A 23,505-nucleotide genomic window follows, 5' to 3' on the forward strand; every position below is an offset into this window, starting at 1 on the left:
CACCATGAATGAAAATTATTCATAAGGATCCCTCAAATTACTCTTTCACATGATATTATTTGTAGAGATTTATGCGCAATTTAAATAGCAATCGTTTAGCTGACAATATCAAGATCTGAGAGAATCTAGATCGGGAAGAGTGGGGTGCCGATAGACGCCAAAGCTTACTTCGATGACAGCTCCATAAGAAAGTATACTAGGATAAAAATATAAGGAATGTCAAGTCTGTCTGCATCTTTTTTTGGTTGGTATCATCTCTCTGATTAATGCGGGTTGCTGTACGTTCAAATTGTAATATTCGCAGAATTAGACATTCGGTATGATGTTATTTACGTACAAATTAATAAATTCTACTGAATTAATTCACTGTTTAAAATATAAAATATAATCCAAGAGGCAGAAGACGGGCCCATCTGCTCCTTAGAACCAAAAAATGCAAAAAGACACATCAGATTCCTGCGATTCTGGATATCTGATGAGGGAGAAAATCACTCTTTGTGATTTTGCTTTTTGGCGCTTATTTTTTTTTGTCGTTGGGAGTCGAATCCGTAACCTTTCCAAACCCTGGCCAGATTGTCCTGACAGTGGTACTTCCACTGCGCCACTGTGCCGCTATCTGGGAGGAAGACGACTGGATTTGATATATATAGCTAGCCCGGTGCTTGCTGCGTTGGTGACACCTGATTTCTGAGGGGACAATGGGCGCCTGCAAGGCCTCAGGACAAGAATGATATACATATAGTACTCGAAGCATATTGTATCAACATCAAACACGAAATTCCACACGTATAAACCGAGATTTCTAGACAGGCTTGTGGAGCTTCCAAAGCATACACCTTAATCTTCAAGTTCGAGAGCCCATACTTTGATCTTCGATAGTTGAAATTTGAAGTAGCCTTCTACGCAACCAGCAGTTGCCTATTGATGAATTGTGTGGGGCCTTCGGATACACAACGGAAATAATGCAGTACGACGCAATTCAAAACAGAAGATATCATCTGTCACCCTCACAAGCAAGGTAATGTACAATTTGCACACCAGTCAGTGCTCTCTTTATATCCGCATCAACTTGCAGCCGCACATCATCCGTGTTACGAGATGAATAGCAGCCACAGAATCTCAGCACTCCGTGATGGCTGTGCCAGCAAAGAGGCTTCCCAACTTGGGAGACACGGCTCTGTTCGAACAGGCCAAAGAGTGTTTGCATTTTCGTCATCCTGGTTTGTGCACCTATCTACACCGTGTGACCAATGACCAAAGAAAAACTTACGATAGAAGACACATACCTTTGCTATGCCGTGTCTGAAGTAAGGGGTGTAGCAAAATTGTGAGGCAGCGAGCAAACTCCTGAAACATAGAGTATTTTGACAATCAAGTGACTTTGTGGAGAGATGCACGGCTTCCCGAGAGGTTACTCAAAGCTAAGCGCCGTGGTTGATTCATGCCGACGTTGCTCAACGACAGCAGAAATGTCGTCGTTGGCAGTTGACAAGAACGCCCAGTTTCTATACGTCACACGTGATCAGACTACTTCAAATCGGACTAATCCCAATACGGAACTGACATCAATGATATGGGGTTCTACTGAGTACAACATCCCTTGATATGTATTATTTGCCAAGTCCTTGCTAATCATGAAAGTTTCGTTATGATCCTGCACTTTCAAACTAATCACTTGCAGGATAACGAGTCATATGGTGATCAATCCTCTGCTGGATTTTTTTTTTTTTTTTGCAAGTCTTCGATCTCATCTCCGATATTCCCATCCTCCTAAACACCGGGATTTATTCCTCTCAGCCATCTGACTCGTAGTCATCGTCCGCCCTTTCACCGTCCTTTATCATCTGCTCGATATATTCGACCTTTTCTACTATCGAGTCCCTAACTGAGTTCCAACTTGTAAGACCGCTCCAACTAGCATAACGCCCGTACTGATATTCCCCGTCTTTGACCGACTCTTCCCCATTTGCCTTCCACATCACCGGAGGGATGATAAAATGAAGAAATCCGTCGCACTCGGAAGCTGGTTCAATCTGAAGGACATACCCAGAATAGTCGCCATCGATTTCCTTCAATCCCCTGCTATAAAATGATCTTCAACATGTTCCAAAGGGAAATCGGATGGGGCAATGTCCTGAATGCCAGTCATGCCTCCGTCAAGGAAATGCCAACCTCCACGGTAGCTATTGTACGCCAACAATGTTAGCTTGACTCAGCTCAGTCCCCCGTCAAAACAGACTCCACACAATACTAGAACTTACCCATTCGCAATCCTGACCATGTCCTTAAAGTCGGCTGGGAGCTCCCCATGATCTTTCTCCACGGCCTCGATCTCCGCCTCTGTCGCAGGCGGAAACAAAATTTCTTCGGGATAATCAAGACCCATGCCCTTATATTCCCTGGTGTTGACTCTCCAGGCGCCCTCGGCAAGCCTATCCAATAGTTCCTCCCAACCGGCTTCTCTCGGCGTGAGTGGCAACTGCTGCCCCTTCGTCACTCGTAAGTCCACCGCACTGATGATATCCTTCACTAGTGTGTCTGCATCTTGCTCCTCAATAAAAAACGGGTTGCTTTCCTTCCCGCCTTTAGCAAGCAAGGGTAGGACATCGTAAATCCCAGGCACGAACAGGAAATCCTGTAAACTGGCGCCACTCGAACGGCCGAACCCATCCAACCTCAGCGCCATGCTCAGGATCTCACTAGCCGTATCCAATTCTCCCACTCGGATTGCCAGCTCTATGGCTAATCGCCGATATAACAGGAATGAGTGCCTCGACTCCCATGCTTGGGTAGACATGTAATCGACACCCTCCTCAATGGGAGCTTGAGGTTGCGCATAGAGCTTCATTGCGGCAGCAAGGGCCTCCCGCATTCTCTCATGCGGAGGGAACATCCCTTGACTCCCCTCTTTAGCCAGAAGCCGGGAGCACATCGCCAATATGGCAGGATTATCAGTCTCGCGCCAGATGTGCGGATCCTCAGGCTCAGCGATGGACAAGTGTTTGGGCATCCAGTCTGCGCGGCAGCATTCTCGATACTGACCCCACTGCTCCCTTGCGAGATATCCGTCCAATGTGAGCGAGTTAAACTTTAGTACAGACTCATATTGCTCTTCGCCTATGGGACGACTGAGCTTATCTTTATGCGTCTGCCAGAAATACTCCAGTACTGGAGTTGAGCCGTTGGCGGACGCTGAAGTCGCGGGCGCGATCTCATTTCTGTGCTTGTACAAGGCGTTGATAAGCTCTTGGGCTTTGTCAATATGATTTGACAAAATAAGAACGTTGGCCAGATAGAAAGTTTCGGTAACTGCAGTGGAGAGGTCACTAAGCTTCAAGTACGAGCTCACAAGTTCATATAGAGTCTGTTGGGAAGGTTCGCCCCATGCCCCATTAAACCAACTGATAGACGTCATGGCCAGATTAAACAGGAGTTAGCGACACTTCATTGGCTTGGAAAGTATTGTTCGAGTAAAATTGTCAGAAGCTGTCAGAAGCAATGATATATGAATCTTTTGAAAGTCAATTCCTGGACAGTCGCGGCTGATATCGCGGGTAGACTGGGGTTCGGCATTGTGAGGGAGGGGGAATTAGGCAGACACGACTAAAAATAGGAAATAAGGTTTAGCATATGCTCCTTAGAACGTTGGCCTTTGAACTCGAGTACTGTTGAATTTGAAATCGGCTTCAATTCGGAGCACACTCAATGGTCGATTTATAGACGGTCTATATTTGTAGATATAATATTGCTAGTACTATTATAGCTAGATGACGGCGGATTTGGCTGCTTACTTCCCGAACTCACGACACGTGTCGTGGCTCAGAACTTCTACATAAGTGGTAATCGACCTGTATTGATCCCCCACATCAGTTCAACAGAAACATTCACTCATAAAACTAGTCTACTGTAAACTCTACCATTACAACTTACTCCTACCATTCAGTCTTTATTAAAGCGTATCACAAACATGGCCACCCAAACCGAACCCGAGATCGTTCTGTATGACTTGGCCAACACCAAGAACGTCTGCTTCTCCCCAACAGTCTGGCGAATCCGTCTCATTCTCAACTATAAGCAAATCCCATACAAAACGATCTTCCTAGAGTTCCCCGATATTGAGCCTACACTGAAAGGCCTGTAAGTTATTCTCTCGCCCTTTCGCCGTCTCAACCTCCATCCTCTCTCATGTGTCTCCATCCATTCGATCTCCCCCCACTCCCTCAAATTCCTCCAACCACACCCCAAAAATCGCTCTAACACACCCCAGCGGCCTCGTTCCCGGCGAATCCCCGACCGGAGAAAAGCACAAATATACCGTCCCCGCCATCCACCACGTCCCCACTAACACGCACATCATGGACTCCACCCCCATCGCCAAGTTCCTCGAGGCCACCTACCCCACCCCAAGCCTCCCCCTAACCTCCGAGCTAGGCCGCACCATCGAGGTGCAGGCGCGCTCTGTCGTCGGGCCAACATTCCGCGCCTCAGTAGTGCCGCGCGAGATTAACATCCTCTCGCCCAGATCACAGGAGTACTTCCGCCGCACGCGCGAGGCGGCGCTGGGGCGTAAGCTCGAGGATCTGCTTGATGCGGAGGAGGAGAGCTGGAAAGCTGTTAGTGAGGGGATGAGGGGGGTGGGAGAGCTGATGAGGACGAATAAGGAGGAGGGGCCGTTTGTGTTGGGTGCGCAGCCGAGTTATACGGACTTTTTTATTGCGGGGTCGTTGCAGGCGGCGAGGGTGGTGGATGAGGGTGTTTTTGAGAGGCATATGAAGTATGTTGGGTATAAGGAGGTTTATGAGGCTTGTTTGCCTTATATGATGAAATATATTTGAGTGGGTGGCATAGCGGGGAAGTGCCGTTGGAATCTTGTTGATCGGATGGGGGATTCGATCGGTGAAAGGAGAGGGTTATAGTTCAAGAATTCAAGCATGCTCAAGTAGCCTTGGTGAATAATAATATCTCAGTGCGTACTGAATTCCAAAATGTGCTGACACAAATCGAAGTCCCCAGAAAATTCAAATCCAAATTCGATGATTTTCCAGCGCCGACCAGGGCGCCTGTATATTGCACACAGTACTAACTAGACGCCATAATGCTGTCCATGCCTTCTCTGGGTATGACCAAGAAAAACAAATAGTTAGGTAACACAGGAGAAGAAGAGAATAACCCAGAGCATCGAGATAAACCACCTCTTTCCCACAGGCCTCTACATCTCCGGCCCGCTTCAACAATAGATGGCTTAGTGATAATAATGCAATAACTTCCCAGGCAGAGGCGCGATAGATCTCTTCCTTACAGAGATACAATAGCCTTCGTCCGTCTAGAAACATAATAAATATAACCGATACCTCAGGTGCGCAGGATTAATTGATGACATGAGTAAAAAATAAAACAAAAACAAAACATGAAAAGCGCAACTCCTTGCTGACATGACATAAAAGTCGATAGTATGCACGGTGAGCGCCTTACCCGCGCAAAATCCGGAAGTCGAGGAGAAACGCCTAAAAAATCAAGACGCGGTCCTGATAGGAGCCGAAGAAGCGCAGACGAAGGAATGTCGAGAAAGTAAAGCAAGGACGGACGGTCAAGAACGGGGTATCACAAACGCTGCATACTTTGAAAGGGCTTCGTGAAGTTCTCCAAACACGGTGGATGGAACAGATGTTGCCCATACCAATACCATGTTGAGCGCAGACAGCAGTGTCCCGCTAATAAACTGCGGTTAAATATCATCGAGGTAGGTCGTCTCGTCACTCCCCCCATACGCCTCTCCACCCCAAAGTGAGAGGCCAAATAGTGAACTAACAAGGGCGCGATCAAACCCATCCCCCACGACCTCCCTCGTCACCCGCCTTAGTCTATTCAGCGTCTCTTCATCTAGGTTCTCCGGACGCTTTGGCGGCTCTGCTCCCGCGCCGTCATGGTCCCACAGTTTGAGGACGTCAAGATGGGAGGCAATGTCGGGCTCAGCGCCCATGGCTGACAGTATGGTGGCGAGTAGTGTGAGTTCGGTGCGTGAGGCGGCGAGTTTGCCGAAGAGCCAGGGGTTGATGCGGTTTTGGTAGGATTGGTCGTCGAGGCGGGTGCCGAGGTTGCTAACGATGATGGACTGGCAGCTTATAGGCATAGAGGATGGCGCGTGGGATGTTATATTTATTTGTGGTGGCGGTGTTGGTAAAGCAGGTTTGGGTGGTGTTGGTGCTGGTAATGGTGGTGGAATTGGTGTGGAGTCGTCCGAGTCATCGGAGTCGTCGTAGACGTTGGAGTCCTCGCGATCGCCGTCCATATAGTTGTCAGCCTCGTCAATAATTCCTTGCTCCAAGCACTGTGCCCTTAGCTGCTCGATTTCAACGCGATACCCGTCGATCTCGATATCAAGTAGACGAAGTACTTCAGGGAGACTATCCAGGTATTTCTGGTCGTCTTCCAACAAAGTTAGCCCGAATGGGTGGCGACTTTCTTGTTGGTCTTCAAGCCTGCCCTTGTCCTCCATGATATACGCACGCCTCTCATACAGATTGTCTTGGGAACCGCGATTCTCTTGGTATTCGATGTAAAGGGGGTGATAATTTTTCCTATATTGTTCGAAACTGCCGGTAGAATATGCATCATAGTCTGAATCGTCATTCTCGCTTTTGGCTTCATCGATGTCGCTTGCTGAGTTATGTCCGCTTTCTGATATCGGCGAAGATTGTGGTAGTGGAAGCTCTTTCATTGTATGGTTGTCTTCCTGATCCTCACCTGACTCCATCGGGGAAATGCCAAAACCCTCATATAGGCTATCCTCGGCTTGTGTCAGTTGGATCTCTTCAAACTCCAGCGCCTCTTCAAGCGAGGTTAGTTCATCATTGAGCGGTCCACATTCATCTCGGCCTGACCGAGACTCAGAGAATAATCTCAACGCTAGCTCCAATCTGGAATCGTGAACCTTAGGGTTCTTATGACGTTCGGCTGCGAATTCTCGCAGACGTTTAAAGGTCTCTTCGATTTCGGCAGAAATTTGTTTATCTTTAGCTTGTAGTAATAACTTTTGATTTTGGATATCACGGCGACGGCGACGGACATTTCGTCTCAGCTGTTGAACCCTCTGCACTTCTGTTTTGGAGGGTTTGATAAGCACCTTAGGAGGCTCTACTGAACTGAGCGAATGCGGGATCAAGGGGGTCAATTCCATGAATTCTCCTTTTTTCCGACCCTGAATACACAGCCAGCCTAACTCTGAACTCTCATTGCAGTCATCGTCGGTAAGGTTCGTATCCTTAGGTAATATGATATCAAAATCATCTTCTACAAGGGGTTCGGCAACAGGAATACCGCTGCTGGTCGGCTTTGACCCGCCAACAATCCCCCCACCGGCGCCACCATTCTCGTTGATCAGTTCTGGTAATGAGGCAGTGTGTAGCGGCCCGGTCGATGCGGTGTTGTGTTCTAGAATGGGCCTGGCGACGTGCTGCTCTGTTGTTGTCGGCTGCAGCAATGGAGAGACCCCAAAATGTTTATTTCGGCTTTCTAGGCCTCCCGGGTGGATCGGATTCGGAGTGACGGCCCCTGAATCTATAGAAATGTTAGTATCTCTCGAAATATATTTCAAACTTACCACTACGCATTTATACAGTATAATGTAGTTGACTTCTGCTTTTCGGGGCGAATCGGCATTAGTACTGTATTCTTGGCGATTGGCCTCACAAGTGGATGAGAATTCTGGCCTAAGGGGCGAAAATTATGAGAGTTATCTACCTTCATTTAATATTGAACCTGAAGTGGTTGGTTGGGCTGAGAGATCTGGCGTAGTTGGGTTGTCATCCACGTGATCCCTACACCCAAATCGCCCACTGAGAGAAAGCTTATCTTGCTCGAGGGCTCCATCATCTGATGGTGGCTCCTGGTGCCCTTCAGACATACTGGTGTTGCTGGTCTGTACCTCATTCTCTGCTGACGCCATGGAGCCGGCATCCACGCTGGGCTTACGACTCCGATCGCGCTTGCGACGCGACCGAGAACTCTTGGAGCGGTAAAAGTCCGAATCGAGCTGCTTTGGCCTCGAATTCCAGATCTTGGGCGGTTCGCGTTGTTCCTGCTTTCCGTTGCGCGGCGGCGGACATTCTATATGACTTGTCGCGCCCTTCTTTGCGTAGTTGTTTCCATTTGACCTGAGGCGGTCGTTTTCCTGGCGTTCGATCATTTGAGTCACGGATGGAAGCCCCCGTCCTGTTTCTGCGTTTGCGATGGGCGTGACTGGTCAACGTACGATTGTGCACCACAAGGTCTTACATGAAGTCGTTCAAGTGATCCGCCCTGATCGGGAGGCAGCACAGCAACTTCTGTTCAACAGAAGAGAAGACACGTATCTGGGCAAGCAGCAGGACCAAAACATAGACGCGACTCCTGAACGACACAACTCGACGAGGCGGACAGATGAAATCTGAGGGCGTAGGATCGTCGCGAAACTTCGCGAAACTCCTTTCTAACACGGGATAGGTGTCTCGAACCCCGTTGCCTCACGCGATTACGAACGTGTCTATTGATCCAAGAAGAGCCTCCGATCACTCACTTCCGCGGGACGAAGGGTGAATGGAAACTTCGTAGGGGCATGAATCTCGTCGAGGTCACACCGGTCTGCCCGCCTTTGTGCACCCTCGTTTTTCCGTTGGCTGTCGTTCCAAGGAGTCCAGATGACTATCTGCTTGTCATGTTGGGGCACAGTAGTACAGATCATTCTACTAATACATATTATTGCTGGATAGATGATATCGGCTAGCAATGCGTCGAGTGTTGATACGCGAGTGTTGACGCTAAGGGGCCATCTACATAGGGACTGCAAGAATGCGTTGGTAACCAACGGATGATATGAACGTGCCATCCAAGGATAATTGTGAGCGGCTTAGTGATTGGTCCCGTAGAGGCCACAACCTGGATGTGAAGGGCGGTCATTTCCGCCATTTGGAACCGATCTCCAATAACCGTACCGGGTACTTGGTGATATGCCTCCCGGTTTGCCGCCTCATTTTGTATTCAGTACGTTACAATGTGATACCGGCTCTAAGAGTGGACGATGGCGGAAAGCACGATGGGGCCACATGTACTTTATACCTATACTGCTTCAAACATTTCGCCGACCGGTGAGCAAGGGGTCCCTACAAGATACAAATTTTCCATTGGTCCCCAGCGATATTCAAATTTGGAAATATCTTTAATGTTTTCTATTGGTTAATCTCAAGTGGGTGTGGAGGAATCACCCGCCCGCCCGTCACCCACATCCCGCAGCGGCCGGTCTGCCTCCTTGGGTCATCTTATGCTAAATTTGCCTAACACATCTAACACATCTAACACATAAATGTACTTTATGCATCCGCGCAATGTTGTATGCATGCTCTCCTATATCCCTACCTCACCTCCCCCACACTTCCTACTATATCACTACCTGCTCCAACATTCCCAACCATACTTGGGCATAGTATGGTGCTGCCACTATAATGCAGGTATATCTTAGCCTTAAAGGGTTCATTGTCGTCATATGCGTGCCCAACCTTCTCTTCATGGGCTTGCAGCTTACTGCTTGCATGCATTAGCGTGAGCCCAACATTCATTCGTCTCTCTATCTACCATGTGAGCAAACAGCAACAGCAAACATTCTGGGGTGTTGTCAGAATCGGGTCGGGCCCCTACCGGCCTATCTTCTTCCCCGCAGTGTCAGAGGAAGCATTAATCGGCCGAAGCGAAGGTTGCGTGGTGAAGGCACGGGAGGATGTCGTACATACCGCATTTGTAGCGCGGATCTCAGAGATTCGAAAGAGCCTCAATCTGAAAATAATCTGGCGAGATGGTGTCCAGAGGCACTTAAAGCAGCCCTTTTCCCGTACGGTGGGTCGTCTCTCATATCTCCATGTGAGAAACTACTCATCTTGCTATTTGCACCCATTACTGCACTCTACTTTCTCAAACCTACGGACATGGCTGGGGGAAGACCCAAGAAGGGTCGTAAAGAGAGCGTCGCTACTGGTTGGCTCGGATGGGAGTATGACTATGATAAAGGGTGCTATGTCAACTCTAAAATCAACAGCGATGGAGGTAAGGACGGCTCATCGACCTTTGAATTATTAGGTTCTCTGCGGATGCTAACACTATTAAGAGGTCGTAACTATGGATGGGGGACCGTGCCCTCCCCCTGTAGCACAAACAGGAGGCCTGGAAGAACGCCTAGACCAATTCAGCCTTTCTCCGGATGAGCCCCAGGTTGAGGGAGATGAAGATGCTGCTCAAGAGGAACATATGTTGCCATCTTCGAGTGACATCGAATTTCAATCGCCCCAGCCCTCCGATGGGAGATCAGCAAGCTATCCGCCTTTTTCTTCCAGCCCAAACTCGTCTCTATACTCTCAGAGGCCAAATGGTGACCACAGTAAAATGTTCACAGTTGCCGCCCCCGGCCTTGAGGATCAGACGTATGATCCCAATGCATCCGAGATTGGCATGGCTCCATCTGAAAACATTGCACCCCAGGGTCAAACATACCCAGCTTATTCTGTTGCCAGTTACGGAAGGCCCCGATCCGGAACTGCCTTGTCTCAAAACTCAACAGGCTCATACTATCCTCCCATCAACTACAGGACAAACACCATCGATGAGGGAGGCGAATTGCTTGGAGACCCCGTAGCCCGATCCTATGACAGCACTTCCCAGCCTACCAACACGAATTTCGGAGGACGCCTCCCCCCAACGGGGCCTGCTAACAATCAACGGCGTAACCGTGGAGGTCGCAGATACAGTGGCCACACGAATGCCAGTCTCGTCGAAGCAAAGGATACGACGACGGAGTTTTCATCCAAAAGCGGGCTGTGGGAAGGCAAGCTACCTACCTTATGCGCTAGAAATGCCATATTAATAATAATTAGAGTTCAAAATTGCACACTCCAGCGAGTTCAAGGAAAGACGTGTGCGTCCCCTAGCCCACTGGTCTAATTTGACTGCTAATAGCGGCCTAGGTATTTAAAGTCGTGTGGACTGAGCCAAACGGCGTTGACCCTAGGGAAAACTACAGCAGCTTTAGCAAGGTCACTGCAAGTAAGCATGGCGAACTGGCATATACCTCGATCCGACGTTTTGTTGTTTGGAAAAATTACGATGGTCATGCCATTTGTCTGTGCGTCTTCCGGCCATTCCTATCCTTTATCCCTACTAACATTTCAAAGCCCAGTCCTCACCTATCGCGGTAAGGGCACGGCCAAGCCCGGCATCAAAGCTGCGCACCATGCCATCATCTTCACCGAGTCTAAATTGGCCAACCGTAGCATCAAACACCCTCCTCGCGAAACCAAACCCGAGAAGAAGCTAACCAACGCACCCATCTGCGTCGAACTGATGGACCGGCGAGAACAGCTCGACGTCATGTCGCGGCTCAACTACGCAAAGGTGTACACAGTTGAGCATAATGTCAAAGTCTGCTTCATCGGGAAGATCCACAAGGATTCAGTGAAGGAGTTCAAGGCGACGTACAAAAAAATCCAAAAAGACGTTGATTCCCCACCTGAGTCAGCGGTGGACGATGAAGTAGGCGAAAGCTACAACGGGGCCGGGGTAGAGGGAGAGGAGAATCTCTATCCAGATAACAGAAGATAACAGATGATGGCCCCCCTATATGCGCCACACGCGCGTCTTCGGGGGTTAAGGCGGTCCACGGACTTCGCCTATTCATACGTTCGTCGGCCTTCCGCTCGCTGAGCTGGATGAGCTGGCGCTATTGTGGTCGAGGGACCAGGAGTCCCACATGGATCTGGAATCTCCCAGGGACCACGTCGATGCGAGAGCCGACCTTTTAGGGGTTAGGTTTCCTCCATTGACTATTCGTTACGTTTTGACGAGTTGGGGCTGTTTTATCAGCTCCTCGGCTCGTTGTGATTTTACGGCCGTTTTCGCACGGCATTATGGTCTGTTACGCGCCTTGACGGCACCAACGATTTATTTCATGATTCTCCGGCCTGTTTTTCATTGCGGGAATCTTTTATACGCCTCGACGGCAATTCGAATTACTCGCTGTGCGATTTCACATCCTATTTCCATCACGGGGATTTACTACACGCCTTGACGGACCTGCACACAACTTACGATTCTCACTTTCTCACTCTACACCTGTTATACGCACTTTCTCACTCTACGCCTGCTATGCACCTTCCCAACCTTTGGCCTTCACGACTTCACGGCCGCCACAACAACGCCCAATCTCACATTTATCCCACCTCTTCATTTCCAATTTATTCCTTTACACACGAGCCAGCACTCTGGGCACGCTGCAGGGATCAGATCAGCTACTGGTAGTTTCAGCCACCAGCCCAGAGGATCAACGACAGATTCAACCAGATATCAGAGAATCCATCGACAGCAAATTCAACCAAATTCCAGGGGATCAACGAACAACAGATTATATGACAGGGGCAGATTGGGTGGGAGGATGGATATGTTTATTTGATATTTACTTGCTTGCTTTCTTTGGATATATGGTACGGGCGACGAGAGATGGGATACTCGTGTAGCCAGTTTTATGTATTTAGTTTTTGAGTGTTGAATTTATATTGTCATTGCGCTTGTGTCTTGCCACATGTATGAGATTTTGATGAGCAGTTAGTCTTCTGTAACCAGGGCGGAAAATACAGTCCTACCTCCCCAGCATCTCTTACAACCCCATCCCCTATTGACGCTAGAATATATACCAAGTCGCGTGGGGAAGAGAGCCTCACCACAATGCATTCGGAGCTACAACTGCAAAAAATAGAAAGGAGACGGAGATATGAATTAAAGTCTGAAGATGTCAAGAAACATCAACAACACGAAAGCTCTGGCGTAGATTTACGTATCATGGAGATGATTCAAGTCCAGCATTTCCATACTGGACATGCTGTTCCTGTCCACCCGCCAGAGTATCTAGCTGAATTCGAGTTATTATATGTAATACCCCTGAGTGCTGATGTTACACAGATATTATTGACATACAGACTATACCCTCTTCTATGCCGATTCGAGGCTGTTCCATTGCGGATGGGGCTGGGAGGATATGATAGAACGGACGCAATGTCCAGTCTGGGTTAACGACAAAATGATCTCGATGAGTTCTTGTCGTTGATGGATTCTTGCCACCGAGGACACCTCTCTGTCACCTACACCTTCTTTACGCCATCGACCCTTCTCACAGCCCTCTCTCACCACACTACTCTCCCAACTCATCCGCCCCTATCTTTAATGCGCGAGTCGCCACCCACGTCTGGTCGTCGAGGCCGATGGCCAAGATGAGAAATTGGAAGCAGAGAGAAATTGCTTCTGGTGCTGGTTCTGGTGCTGGTTTTGGTGCGGCAAAGGTTTATAAGGGCTGCCTCAGATGAACAATAAATTAGGTTATCATCATTCCACCACCCAGCCCTCTCTCACTAGAGCAGTATGGCACGACCAGCCCCCTCGTGGTTGGGGCCAAGCAATCTGGATACCCCCGAGAGTGCAGTGGCTAGTTAGTTCCTTCCTTTACAAACCGCGTTGCCGAGAGAGTCGCTCCTTCCTTTCATACCTCGTAGTTGAGGGAGCCGCACCTTCCTTCGCAAATTTCGCAATTGATAAAGTCGCACCTTCCTTTGCAAACTTCGTAGTTTCGAAGGTCGTACGTACCTTCCTTTGTAAATCTCGTGGTTTTAAGAGCCGCGTCTTCCTTTGTTACTCGAGTGGTCGAGAGAGTCGCACCTTCCCTTGCACCCCCCAGAGTGGGGGGGTAGCACCTTCCTTTGCAAACGTCATGGTTGAGAAAAGTCGTACCTTCCTTTGCTACTCGCGTGATTGAGAGTCGCACCTTCCGTTGCAAACCTAATCACTAAGAGGAACGCACTTTCCTTTCTAACTTGTGTGGTAAAGAAAGTCGCAGCTTTCTTCGGAGCGACGTCGAAAGTAAAAAAATGGTAAGGCTCCTTCGCAACGTTGAAAGTGAAAAATGGACAATGAGGAGCATGAAATGCGCTTACAAGACTCTGGAGATGAATGGACTTGCCAGTAAATTCATACGTTCTGTTCGGCAGTATAATAACCCCATTTCAGGATCTGATGTGACCCTGTTTAGGTGTTCTACTTGCCGGTTTGATGGATCAAGAAGAGCCATAGAACCTTCAAACGACCCAAAGAAAACTACAACGCCCAAACCCGTGAGTTTCAAAAGGCTGCGACTGCCTTCGCCAACCTGCCCGAGGAGGACGACGGCCAAGAAATACGCGAATCTCTGAAAGGAGTCCTCGACGAATTCCAGACCCTCCGCAAGATACTAAAAACATGAACAACTCACCTAATATGCTGCTCTTGTGTGTGGGCGGAGTTGTATGTTGTTGTTGTTGTTGTTGTCAATACCCTCCTGTCATCGCCGTCCTGTCGCCAACGAGTTCCTGTCACCGTCTCCCTCCTCTCCTGCGGGCAGACAAGCAGACAACTGGGCTCGAGTACATAGAGGAGTATAAAGACGCATACGAGAAGTCGTATGCGTCCTTATACTCCTCCATGTACTCGACGATGTCCAATGCGTCGCTCTTCGTAGGGTGCTGGTTCAACTGATTTACTACGTAATTTGCGTAGATTCCTTGCCATCTCATCGGGTATATCCTCGTCAACGACTCCCCCCACCGTCTCTCACCACAGCACCACGACATGACTAACCAACCTCTCTACAGTATCACATCGAAGTCTGACTCTGGCTCGGCATTGTCTCTTTCTCTCTTTGGGCCATAATATGTCATAAATCCCGGGCAAACGCCTTTCTGATCGAAGGGCCGCCTGCCCTTTCTCTGGCGAGAGGTGGCAGCCATAATCCGAGAGGTGATGGTCTCGGCGTATGGGGATATCAGCGCAAAGACTGATGGTATTGATAGTTACACTCAATACCGCTACTACAATAACTAACGCCGCAGCATATGGCACTTAGAGTCGCAGAGCCCCGATACGGACTGTGAGAGGGATGAGGTGTTTTGGTTTTCGGGATCGGGAGTGGGAGTGAGAGGGGTATATTTAAAGGGTCGTTTGGAGGACGGATGGAGAGAGCGGCTACCGCCATTGCCGCCCCTCCATCCTTCGTCGGAACGATCCCTGGATTCGTGTTATCGGTATTAGCATTCTCTTGCGACTGTTTGGTATTGATTTTATCTTGGTCGTAGGGGGTCCCTCATCAACTTCTAGAGCTGGTTTCATCTCCATCATGGAGATCTCTCTCCTCCACGTCTTGGATGCGTTTACTACATCATCGGCAGATTTCTCGGGCTTTTGCCGTTCTATACATTTCTCAATCATGAGTTATTAAGTTTGCATTCTCACAGCTGCATATTCATACAATACCAGTGATCTGTCGTGGTCTCCCACACGTGGGTAAACTCCCCTCTCCTGCTCGTGCCCAATATGCAAGACGCGTCGAAACTCCACCTCTCGAATCGCCACTGCCTTCCACTTGAACAGTACAGTAAAAGTAGTACGTACGTACATGAAGCGGCACATAACACACAAACCAACTCGATCGATCCTCTTCTGCAGCATCTTTTTCAGCTGCACATGCACATCGTACACACACTGCATCCCGCTCGCACTGGCACATGCATATCGCCAGTGTCACATGCTAATCACCACACCCACAGCCAAGGTGTCAGCGATAAGAAACATCGCCCCTATCCGATAAGGACCATCATCTGTATACGTACCATCCAAATTTCTGTTGAACACAAAAACACCCACATGCCCCTTCTAGACGACACCTCAGACTCCTCCATCGCGCTAATCCAAAGTTAGTATAGTTGGCAAAATCCACTGACAACGAATTCTCGAATTGGGGGGCGAAGCAAAGAGACAAGGGGGGGGGGGGTTGGAATAGCGAGGAGGAGAAGAACGACGCCAATTTTCTCGCTTCGTGTGCATGTATTGGGTCCACTAGTGTGAGACTAGGGCGAAACTAGTGCGAAACTTAAATTTGGGGGATTTTTTTTTTTTGCTGGCTGCGGTGTGAGGGGATGGATAAAGGGGCGGTAACGATAACTCCAATGGGGAATGGGGGTTGTTAGCACGTGATTAAACTGAGGAAGAGAGAAGAGGGATAGAAGAGAGATGAGATATTTAATAAGGGGAAATCAGAAAAGGGGTACATCTAATTACACTGTGTCTCCAACGCCAATCTCAAGTACCAAAACATGGAAGAAATCGAAATTCCTTCGGTTTGCCAATCCGGAGCTCGCCATACGAAGGAACTTCTTACTTACTATACGCCAGTACCACTAGACCCTTAACCCTGGACATTCTCCAACTCGTTCCTGTCACGCTAACCCTAATCCAGTAGCCACTAGCACAGAAATAGAAAGGAGCGGTCGCCGCTAGCACGTGGGTTTCAACGGGAGATTTCATATGGCGGCGCGGCGGCGGCTTTTTTTCTCCTTCTCGCCTCATCGGCTTCTCCATCTTTTTTTTTTCTCCTGTTTGTTGTTTATCCCGCTAGCTGGAGAGTACTGGACTACTGGATGAGTCTCCTACTGGATCACCATGGAATTGATGGTACGTACGTACGGAAATCTAAGGAGAGGAGATACACAGATGCATTGGAATGGAATGCAACTGAAACTACTACTGAACAAAAAGCTATATTCATTATTACTTATCTATACGAATCTGAACATTATTGGCGACGCGGTCATACCGCCGTCCATACTTACTCCTTTACTCCTATCATATTTATCCATTTTCTTGTTGAGGATCCAACCAAACTAGCCTTGGCAGCCACAAAACACCGCCGTGGAGAAATCTCAATCTCGACGCGGCAATGGGACAGGCACTAGACTGACTCTCCCCTCCTCTACGGAGGTAGTCTAACTAACAAACCTTGCACCGCTGGGAGATCCTCTAGCTCCCCGAGAGAGAAAAAAAAGTGCCTGAGAGTACGCAGGCCTAACTGCAATCTCCAATGGCCCCTCCATAATCTGCCTGTTGTCCCTTCGGTAAGCCGCCCTCCCTCCCAGCCCACCCAGTCCTTCGCCCGCCCTTGTGGATCACTGTGGAGAAAGGAAGTGTGCACCCATCGGCCATCCATGGGCTCCTGAATCTGAATCTGCTTGTGCGTGTCCGGTTTATAAGACCCGCCCCTACCCCACGCCGCCATCTTGATGAACTTTTGACACTTTCTCCCCCTTCCTCCCTCCTTCCTCCACATCCCCCTCCCCACCACTCTCGCCATACAACGACGAGAGTCCGCAATCATGGCTGCCGCAAGACGCTCCTCCGATGCTGCTCCCTCCAAGGAGGGAAAGCACATCGACCAGAACGGCCAGGTCTTTGAGCTGCCCACCTACACCATGAAGATGATCTACGACGCCATCCCAGCACACTGCTTCCAGCCGTCCATCCTCCGCTCCATGGCCTACGTGGTGCGCGACTACTTCTACGTCGCCGTCCTCTGCTACGCCGCCTCCTACATCGAGTACATCCCCAACGCCTACGCGCGCGGCGTCGCCTGGGCCGCCTACTCCGTGCTCCAGGGCTTCGTGTTCACCGGGATCTGGATCCTGGCACACGAGTGCGGACACGGCGCTTTCAGCAAGAACAAGAAACTCAACAACATCATGGGACTTATCATGCACTCCTTCCTCCTCGTCCCCTTCCACAGCTGGAGAATCAGCCACAGCGCTCACCACAAGGCTACCGGTAACATCGATAAGGATACTGCTTTCGTGCCACACCTGCGTGAGAGCTGGGTTAAGTCGTACCAGGGCCCGGACGCGAATGTTGAGTCCGTGGAGCTTTCGCACCTTGCTGAGGACGCCCCTCTCGTCACCTTGTGGGTGTGCATCAAGCACCAGCTTTTCGGGTGGCCAGGGTACCTCTTCGCCAACTTGACTGGACAGAAGTACGATAAGGGATTCCCGCAGTTCTCGCACTTCTACTTTGGAGAGGATAGCGTGCTGTTCAAGAAGGAGCAGTTGCCTTTGATCATGCTCAGCGATGCCGGCGTTGCTGCTATGATTGCCCTCCTTGTTGTTGGTGGACAGATGATCGGAAGCTGGAACATGGTTCTTTACTATATGATCCCCTACCTCTGGGTGAACCACTGGATTGGTTAGTCCCCCTACCCCTACCTACCCCTACCTACCAAACCAAAACACAAGCTAACCCCCACCCCCAACAGTCGCAATCACCTTCCTCCAACACACCGACGGCAGTCTCCCCCACTACGACAACAACACCTGGAACTTCGCCCGCGGCGCCACCGCCACCATCGACCGCGACCTCGGCTTCATCGACACCCACCTCTTCCACGACATCATCGGCACGCACGTATGCCACCACCTCGTCTCCACGATCCCCTTCTACCACGCCGGCGAGGCCTCGGACGCCATCCGCAAGGTGATGGGGACGCATTACCGCGCTGACCGCGCGACGCCGTTCATGTGGGCGTTCTGGAAGAATCAGAGGGCGTGCAAGTTTGTGGAGGAGACGGTGGAGGGGAGTGGTGTGTACTTTTACCGTAACCTTCACGGGACGGGAGAGCCGCCTAAGGATTTGACCGGCGGAAAGGCCCAGGAGGCCGCGGAGCTGGTGGTGGAAAAGAAGGCGACTACGACGACTGGTGTTGCGGCGGCGTCGCAGGCGAAGAGGAGGTTGAGCCACTCGGCGCAGATGACTGCTAAGGCGTTGCCGATTTTGGTTGCGGAGTAAGAAGGGGACGTTGTGGAACGTTCTCTTTTTTGCTCTGTGGTTGATCGCTGGCGTCGAGTTGTCGGCGTGTATTTGTACGATATCTACCTCTCCGCCTCTCCCCACGCTTTGGGACGCACAACATACATACACCTTTTCGACATACAAAATTTTGGATATCCGACAAAAATACCGTCATGATTTTCTTTTTATAGAATCTTTCTTTTCCTGCTTTTCCGTTTTTACTTTGGAATAGAGAGGCATAGAGGCGAGACGAGACTTAGACAAAGACGCTCGGTGCGGTTGATAGACGACGAAAAAGAAAAGGAGAGCTGGATTAGAAGAGATGGTGTTTTGGTGGATAGAGGAAAAGGGGGGAGAGAGAATAATACATACAATGAGATACCCTAGTACCCATCACATCCCGTCTCTATCTGTGCAAGTGATCTGTAAACCAAGCTGTGAGGCCAACATCATCCACCATCAATAATCACAACATGCAGGTAAGAAAGACGAGGTTAAATAGCAAAATATGCTTGGTATTTTATCGAACACATCCCCGGCAATCTACAAAAAAAAGCTAGCTTGCATACACATCTCCGCCCCGGTCGGCGCCAGCAAAGTAACTAAAATAGAGCATCGACATTATTTCATTACGCCTCCAACTCCAACTCCCGCATATCCATCCCTCCATCCCATCGTAGCACCCCCCCCTCCCCAACCAACTTCCAGCAGACAGAGACAGGGACGCAGACGGTGCTCTAAGGTTTCTGCCCCTCCACAAACTCCAGCGCCTTCTCCCTACTAACCGCCTCCACCCTACTCGTCTTATTCGCCCCAAACATAACACCATACGTCTTATCCGCCACCAACACCATCTCCGGTCTGAACGTCGTACAGATGAACTGACCGCTCATCACGCGCTCGCCCTCGGCAAGGGTGCCGGAGGCGGCTTGGGATTGTTGGGCGCTGACGGCTGCGAGCATTTGGGCGACGGCGGTGCGGTATTGGGCGTCGAGGTTGGCGTCGATTTCGTCGAAGAGGTAGAAGGGGGCGGGGTCGCATTGTTGGATTGCGAAGACGAGGGCGAGGGCGCAGAGACCTTAAGAAAAAAAGTTAGATTTGAATTCCATACCAAAAAAAAACCAGCAGACTGGGTGGGTAAGGGGAAGGAAGGAAAGGGGGAACTCACTCTTCTGCCCACCACTAAGCTGCTGAATCCGCTGCTGCTCATCATGCTTACTATTAAACGACACCGAGATCCCCACACCCGTGTAATTCTCCACCCCCTCCCCCGCACCCTCCTCTTCATCAAGATTAACATCCGTCTTACGCTGGATGACCAATCTCCCCCTCCCCGCAGGCACAAGGCGCTCAAACACGCCCGCGAACTCGCGCGAGACCTGCTTGAATGTGCGCTCGATCGCCTCGTCCTTGCGCTGATCAAGTACAAGGACGAGCTCCTCGATCGCGCCCTGGCTGGCTTCGAGTTCCTTGCGGCGCTTGGTGAGGGTCTCGCGCTGGGCGGTGAAGGATGCGTATTGCTCGAAGGCCTTCTTGTTGACGTGTTTAAACGCCTTCAGTGCCTCGTTGGCGCGCTCGAGTCGCTTGGCGACTTGCTTACTCTCCATGCGGGAGAAGCGCTCAAATGCCTCTTCGGGGAGGACGCCGAGGTCGCGGATATTCTTCGCGCACTCGGCTGCCAGGGCTGTGAGTTCCGCTTTCTTAGAGATGCTACGATCCATCTTCTTCTTCACCGTCTCCATCGTCTTCGCGAGCTCCTCCTGCTGCGCCTCCTTGGCAGCCTGTTCGCGGCGCAGACGCGCGGTTTCCGAGTCCACGCGCTCGATCTCGGATTCGTTCGCGGCGAGCTTGGCGTCGACGGCCGCGGCGGTCTTGGTGATGCGTTTGAGCTCGCGCTGGGCTTCTTTGAGATCGTGGGAGTCGCCCGAGGCGCTGGCGTCGGCGTCTTGGTTGTTGAGCTGGTCGAGCTTGAGGCGGAGGTTCTCGCGGATGTCGATCTCGAGGAGGTTTTTGCGGTTCTCGAGTTTGCGGCGGGCGGAGGAGAGGTCGTTCCATTGGCTGCGGAGGTCTTGGACGGAAGAGTTGAGTTCGTCGAGCTGGGCCTCTTCGTCGGAGGTGAGGGCTTTCTTGAATTCCGAGGCTAGTTCGGCGTCGTAGGCTTCGGTTTGGTCGCCGAACTGCTTGAGCATGCCGTCGACGGCGTCGCGGCCGCGCACCTTGCTGTCGAGTTGGTCTTTCTTTTGGTCGACGTGTGAGTCTTTGTTGCGGAGCTCAGAGCGAAGGGGGTCAAAGCTGTCGTCGAGTCGCCTCAGGCTCTGCTCTAGTTTCTGCAGGTCGCCCATGGCGGCGGTTATCTCCTGGTCTTTCCGCTCGATTTCGCGTCTGAGCTCTGTCGCGCGAACGCGGTGGCCGTCGTACTCCTCACGCCAGCGCTCGGCGGCGCGGACAGCTTCAATGCGGGATTTGCGCGGGTCGATGTATCCACCGGTCATAGCACCCTTCTTGTTGGCAGTGTCACCGTCAGTAGTAATCGCGTTCAGACCGTGGCTGCGCGCATACTGGCCAGCAATGGTCAGGTTTGGGCAGATGATGGTCTTGCCAAAGACTTGTTGGAAGGCATTCTCGTATCGCGCGTCGTATTTGATCTTGCTCAGCATCGGGATTGCGTCGTTGGCTTTCGGGAAATTTGCAGGTCGTGGGCGGAGTTGGGATAGGGGCATAAATGTAACTCTTCCACCGTGCTGGTCGTAGAGCGCCTTGGCTAATTTTGTCGCCGTCGCCTCATTGTCCACTATGTAGTGAAACAAGCTGTTCCCGGCCGTCTGTTCAACTGATATACGGTAGTTTTCACCAACTTGGAGAAGTTCCGCCACGGTCCCGTAAGCTCCTGAGATGTTTTGTTCCCTCTTCAAGCGTCTGACGGTGGCAAGACCCCTTGCAGTTGCTCCGTCCATGGAATGTGCAAGGTCTTGTTCAGCCCTGTTCATCTCGCGGCGAGCATTTTCAGTGATGGACTCGAGTTTGTCGTCTTCACGACGAAGGACTTTTCTGTCGTCAGACAACCGCTCAAGAGCATCCTTTGCATTGGTGACCTGCTCAGTGAGCGCTTGTCTGTTACCACCCCAGCCCTCCAACCTTTCGCGCAGGCCACTGATTTCCTTCTCGAGGCCTTTGATTTCAGTCTGAACAGCCTTTACATCCTCATCGGCATCCATGCGGTTTGCCTTTTGGGTGGCAAGGGTGTTATTGAGTACTTCAATCTCTTTTCTAAGCCACTTATCACGCTCGGCTTTAGACTTAAACTGGGAATTACGGCCTTGTTTCGACAGAAGGCGTTGCCTGCTAGCATCTGAAGCATCCAGAGCAGATTTCACCTCGACCTCCTCTGCTTTTGCTTTGTTATAGTCAGGGATAATCTTCGCAAGTTCGGCGTCTTTCTCCGACATTTCCTTCTTCACGGCCTGCAGCTCCTGTTTTTGGCGTTGCCGCGCTTGTTCGGAGGCGGACTGGCCATCTGCGAGTTTCTTGACCTCAAGCTCAACCTTGGCTTGGGATCTTGCCGACTCTCGGCGATCTTCTTCCAGTTGACGTCTGTCGATCTTGAGCAGCTCCATTTCGTTGCACAACTGTTTGACCTCATCTTTAAGAGCTGCGAGCTCGTTCTCCCCATCGATGAACGCTTCTCTGCTCTCATCCATGTTATCTGTGCCGCCCTGGCGGAACTCTTCTATCTCGTCAAGGCGCTCAGCTATTTTGACTTGCTCTCTGTGAAGCAGGGTGTAATCGAGACATCTCCTTTCTTTGTCCTTGTCTTGGTATCCCCTCAGTTCTTCCTTCTCTTCTTCAAGATCCTTCAACCTGCTCCTGATGTAGTCGAGAAGCTCATCGATCTTGTCGCGCTTGTTTTTGGTCTCAGTCATGATTTTGAGCGATTCTGCTCTTCTAGCCTCATAAACTTGGGTTCCGGCGACCTCCTTCAGCAGGGTAAGGCGTTCCGTATCCTTCATATTCGTCAAAGTCGTAACACGGCCCTGAGGAACAATGTAGTATGGGTTAGATCGAGAGAAACCGGCCGATTCAAGTAGATTCATAACGTCGGTCTTCGTCGCATTCTTGCGATCCAGAGAGTATTCATCCTTCTTCAGCCCAATTGTCCGCCTCAGAATCAATTCGTCCTTGCCAGTCGGGAATCGGCCATCCTCGTTATCAAAAATGATCTCCACATACGCTGACATCACAGCTGATCCGGAACCTTCGTGAAGCAGAGCCTGGCGCTCCTCCCTTCCCATCTGCGTGTACGCATCGCTGAGTACGAATCGAATGGCGGCGAAGAAGTTGCTCTTTCCGGAACCATTGCGACCAACAATCACATTGCACTTTGGAGAGAAAGGTTCGATGACGGTTTGTTCCTTGTAACTGTCGCATCATCAGCAATGATATGCGATCATTATGTTCCATAAATCATACCTCTTGAACCCTTGGATGATGATCTGCTTGATATGCATCTTCGCGATGCCCCAAGCGCCCTACGAGCGCACCGGTTTAAATATCTCGAGTATTTGGGCGCCAATCGCATGTAAAAACAAAAATGTGTTCTTTCTATAATCTCAGATATTCGAAGGTCGTGAGGCAGTGGCTGGCGTTGGCATTATTCGTCCATTAAGTCGAGGCACGGATTCATCTGTCGCATCGCGTCGAAGTGGAGTTGGACGCGACGGGGTCCCGAGTCAAATTAGCGCGGATTATTTTGTCAGGTCTCACCGCCTATCGATTACAGATTGGGCAAAAAATAATTACTGATAA

At 50.4% G+C, this 23,505-nt stretch overlaps 6 protein-coding genes across 6 annotated transcripts; 3 read left to right on the forward strand and 3 right to left on the reverse strand.

Annotated features, from left to right (window-relative positions):
• Positions 1 to 1,498: 1,498 nt before the first annotated feature.
• Positions 1,499 to 3,539, reverse strand: VE01_06728 (uncharacterized protein). Its single transcript, XM_059463828.1, has 2 exons — positions 2,262 to 3,539; positions 1,499 to 2,183 (listed from the first exon to the last, which is right to left on the reverse strand). Exons 1-2 carry the CDS (start codon positions 3,413 to 3,415, stop codon positions 2,072 to 2,074), a joined length of 1,266 nt encoding a protein of 421 aa, XP_059319649.1. The 5' UTR covers positions 3,416 to 3,539; the 3' UTR covers positions 1,499 to 2,071.
• A 118-nt stretch (positions 3,540 to 3,657) lies between these two features.
• On the forward strand, positions 3,658 to 5,006 carry VE01_06729 (uncharacterized protein). The gene is made up of 2 exons (XM_018276169.2): positions 3,658 to 4,137; positions 4,268 to 5,006. Exons 1-2 carry the CDS (start codon positions 3,968 to 3,970, stop codon positions 4,833 to 4,835), a joined length of 738 nt encoding a protein of 245 aa, XP_018129776.1. The 5' UTR covers positions 3,658 to 3,967; the 3' UTR covers positions 4,836 to 5,006.
• A 4-nt stretch (positions 5,007 to 5,010) lies between these two features.
• On the reverse strand, positions 5,011 to 8,766 carry VE01_06730 (uncharacterized protein). Its single transcript, XM_018276170.2, has 2 exons — positions 7,741 to 8,766; positions 5,011 to 7,557 (listed from the first exon to the last, which is right to left on the reverse strand). Exons 1-2 carry the CDS (start codon positions 8,183 to 8,185, stop codon positions 5,726 to 5,728), a joined length of 2,277 nt encoding a protein of 758 aa, XP_018129712.1. The 5' UTR covers positions 8,186 to 8,766; the 3' UTR covers positions 5,011 to 5,725.
• A 583-nt stretch (positions 8,767 to 9,349) lies between these two features.
• On the forward strand, positions 9,350 to 12,580 carry VE01_06731 (uncharacterized protein). The gene is made up of 5 exons (XM_059463829.1): positions 9,350 to 10,071; positions 10,133 to 10,846; positions 10,896 to 10,936; positions 10,986 to 11,143; positions 11,193 to 12,580. The coding sequence occupies exons 1-5, from the start codon at positions 9,954 to 9,956 to the stop codon at positions 11,617 to 11,619; spliced, it is 1,458 nt and encodes a 485-aa protein (XP_059319645.1). The 5' UTR covers positions 9,350 to 9,953; the 3' UTR covers positions 11,620 to 12,580.
• A 4,428-nt stretch (positions 12,581 to 17,008) lies between these two features.
• On the forward strand, positions 17,009 to 19,092 carry VE01_06732 (uncharacterized protein). The gene is made up of 2 exons (XM_018276172.2): positions 17,009 to 18,099; positions 18,170 to 19,092. Exons 1-2 carry the CDS (start codon positions 17,244 to 17,246, stop codon positions 18,697 to 18,699), a joined length of 1,386 nt encoding a protein of 461 aa, XP_018129714.1. The 5' UTR covers positions 17,009 to 17,243; the 3' UTR covers positions 18,700 to 19,092.
• Positions 19,093 to 19,201: 109 nt separating this feature from the next.
• Positions 19,202 to 23,386, reverse strand: SMC3 (Multiprotein cohesin complex subunit). Its single transcript, XM_018276173.2, has 3 exons — positions 23,170 to 23,386; positions 19,871 to 23,118; positions 19,202 to 19,780 (listed from the first exon to the last, which is right to left on the reverse strand). Exons 1-3 carry the CDS (start codon positions 23,205 to 23,207, stop codon positions 19,440 to 19,442), a joined length of 3,627 nt encoding a protein of 1,208 aa, XP_018129713.1. The 5' UTR covers positions 23,208 to 23,386; the 3' UTR covers positions 19,202 to 19,439.
• Between the last annotated feature and the right edge of the window lie 119 nt (positions 23,387 to 23,505).

The sequence above is a fragment of the Pseudogymnoascus verrucosus genome (assembly GCF_001662655.1).
Source record: "Pseudogymnoascus verrucosus strain UAMH 10579 unplaced genomic scaffold scaffold_26, whole genome shotgun sequence".
NCBI lineage: Eukaryota > Fungi > Ascomycota > Leotiomycetes > Thelebolales > Thelebolaceae > Pseudogymnoascus > Pseudogymnoascus verrucosus.

Bases quoted from the DNA above. Each gene is read 5' to 3' on its own strand.
- VE01_06728 (XM_059463828.1), bottom strand. From the start codon at position 3,415: ATGACGTCTATCAGTTGGTTTAATGGGGCATGGGGCGAACCTTCCCAA. The intron at 2,184-2,261 runs GTAAGTTCTAGT...GGCGTACAATAG, and splicing joins ATGGTCAGGATTGCGAATGG to CTACCGTGGAGGTTGGCATT.
- VE01_06729 (XM_018276169.2), top strand. From the start codon at position 3,968: ATGGCCACCCAAACCGAACCCGAGATCGTTCTGTATGACTTGGCCAAC. The intron at 4,138-4,267 runs GTAAGTTATTCT...AACACACCCCAG, and splicing joins GAGCCTACACTGAAAGGCCT to CGGCCTCGTTCCCGGCGAAT.
- VE01_06730 (XM_018276170.2), bottom strand. From the start codon at position 8,185: ATGATCGAACGCCAGGAAAACGACCGCCTCAGGTCAAATGGAAACAAC. The intron at 7,558-7,740 runs GTAGATAACTCT...ACATTTCTATAG, and splicing joins AGGTTCAATATTAAATGAAG to ATTCAGGGGCCGTCACTCCG.
- VE01_06731 (XM_059463829.1), top strand. From the start codon at position 9,954: ATGGCTGGGGGAAGACCCAAGAAGGGTCGTAAAGAGAGCGTCGCTACT. The intron at 10,937-10,985 runs GTGCGTCCCCTA...ATAGCGGCCTAG, and splicing joins GCGAGTTCAAGGAAAGACGT to GTATTTAAAGTCGTGTGGAC. The intron at 11,144-11,192 runs GTGCGTCTTCCG...AACATTTCAAAG, and splicing joins GATGGTCATGCCATTTGTCT to CCCAGTCCTCACCTATCGCG.
- VE01_06732 (XM_018276172.2), top strand. From the start codon at position 17,244: ATGGCTGCCGCAAGACGCTCCTCCGATGCTGCTCCCTCCAAGGAGGGA. The intron at 18,100-18,169 runs GTTAGTCCCCCT...CACCCCCAACAG, and splicing joins CTGGGTGAACCACTGGATTG to TCGCAATCACCTTCCTCCAA.
- SMC3 (XM_018276173.2), bottom strand. From the start codon at position 23,207: ATGCATATCAAGCAGATCATCATCCAAGGGTTCAAGAG. The intron at 23,119-23,169 runs GTATGATTTATG...ATGATGCGACAG, and splicing joins ATCATCCAAGGGTTCAAGAG to TTACAAGGAACAAACCGTCA. The intron at 19,781-19,870 runs GTGAGTTCCCCC...TTTTTTCTTAAG, and splicing joins GCTTAGTGGTGGGCAGAAGA to GTCTCTGCGCCCTCGCCCTC.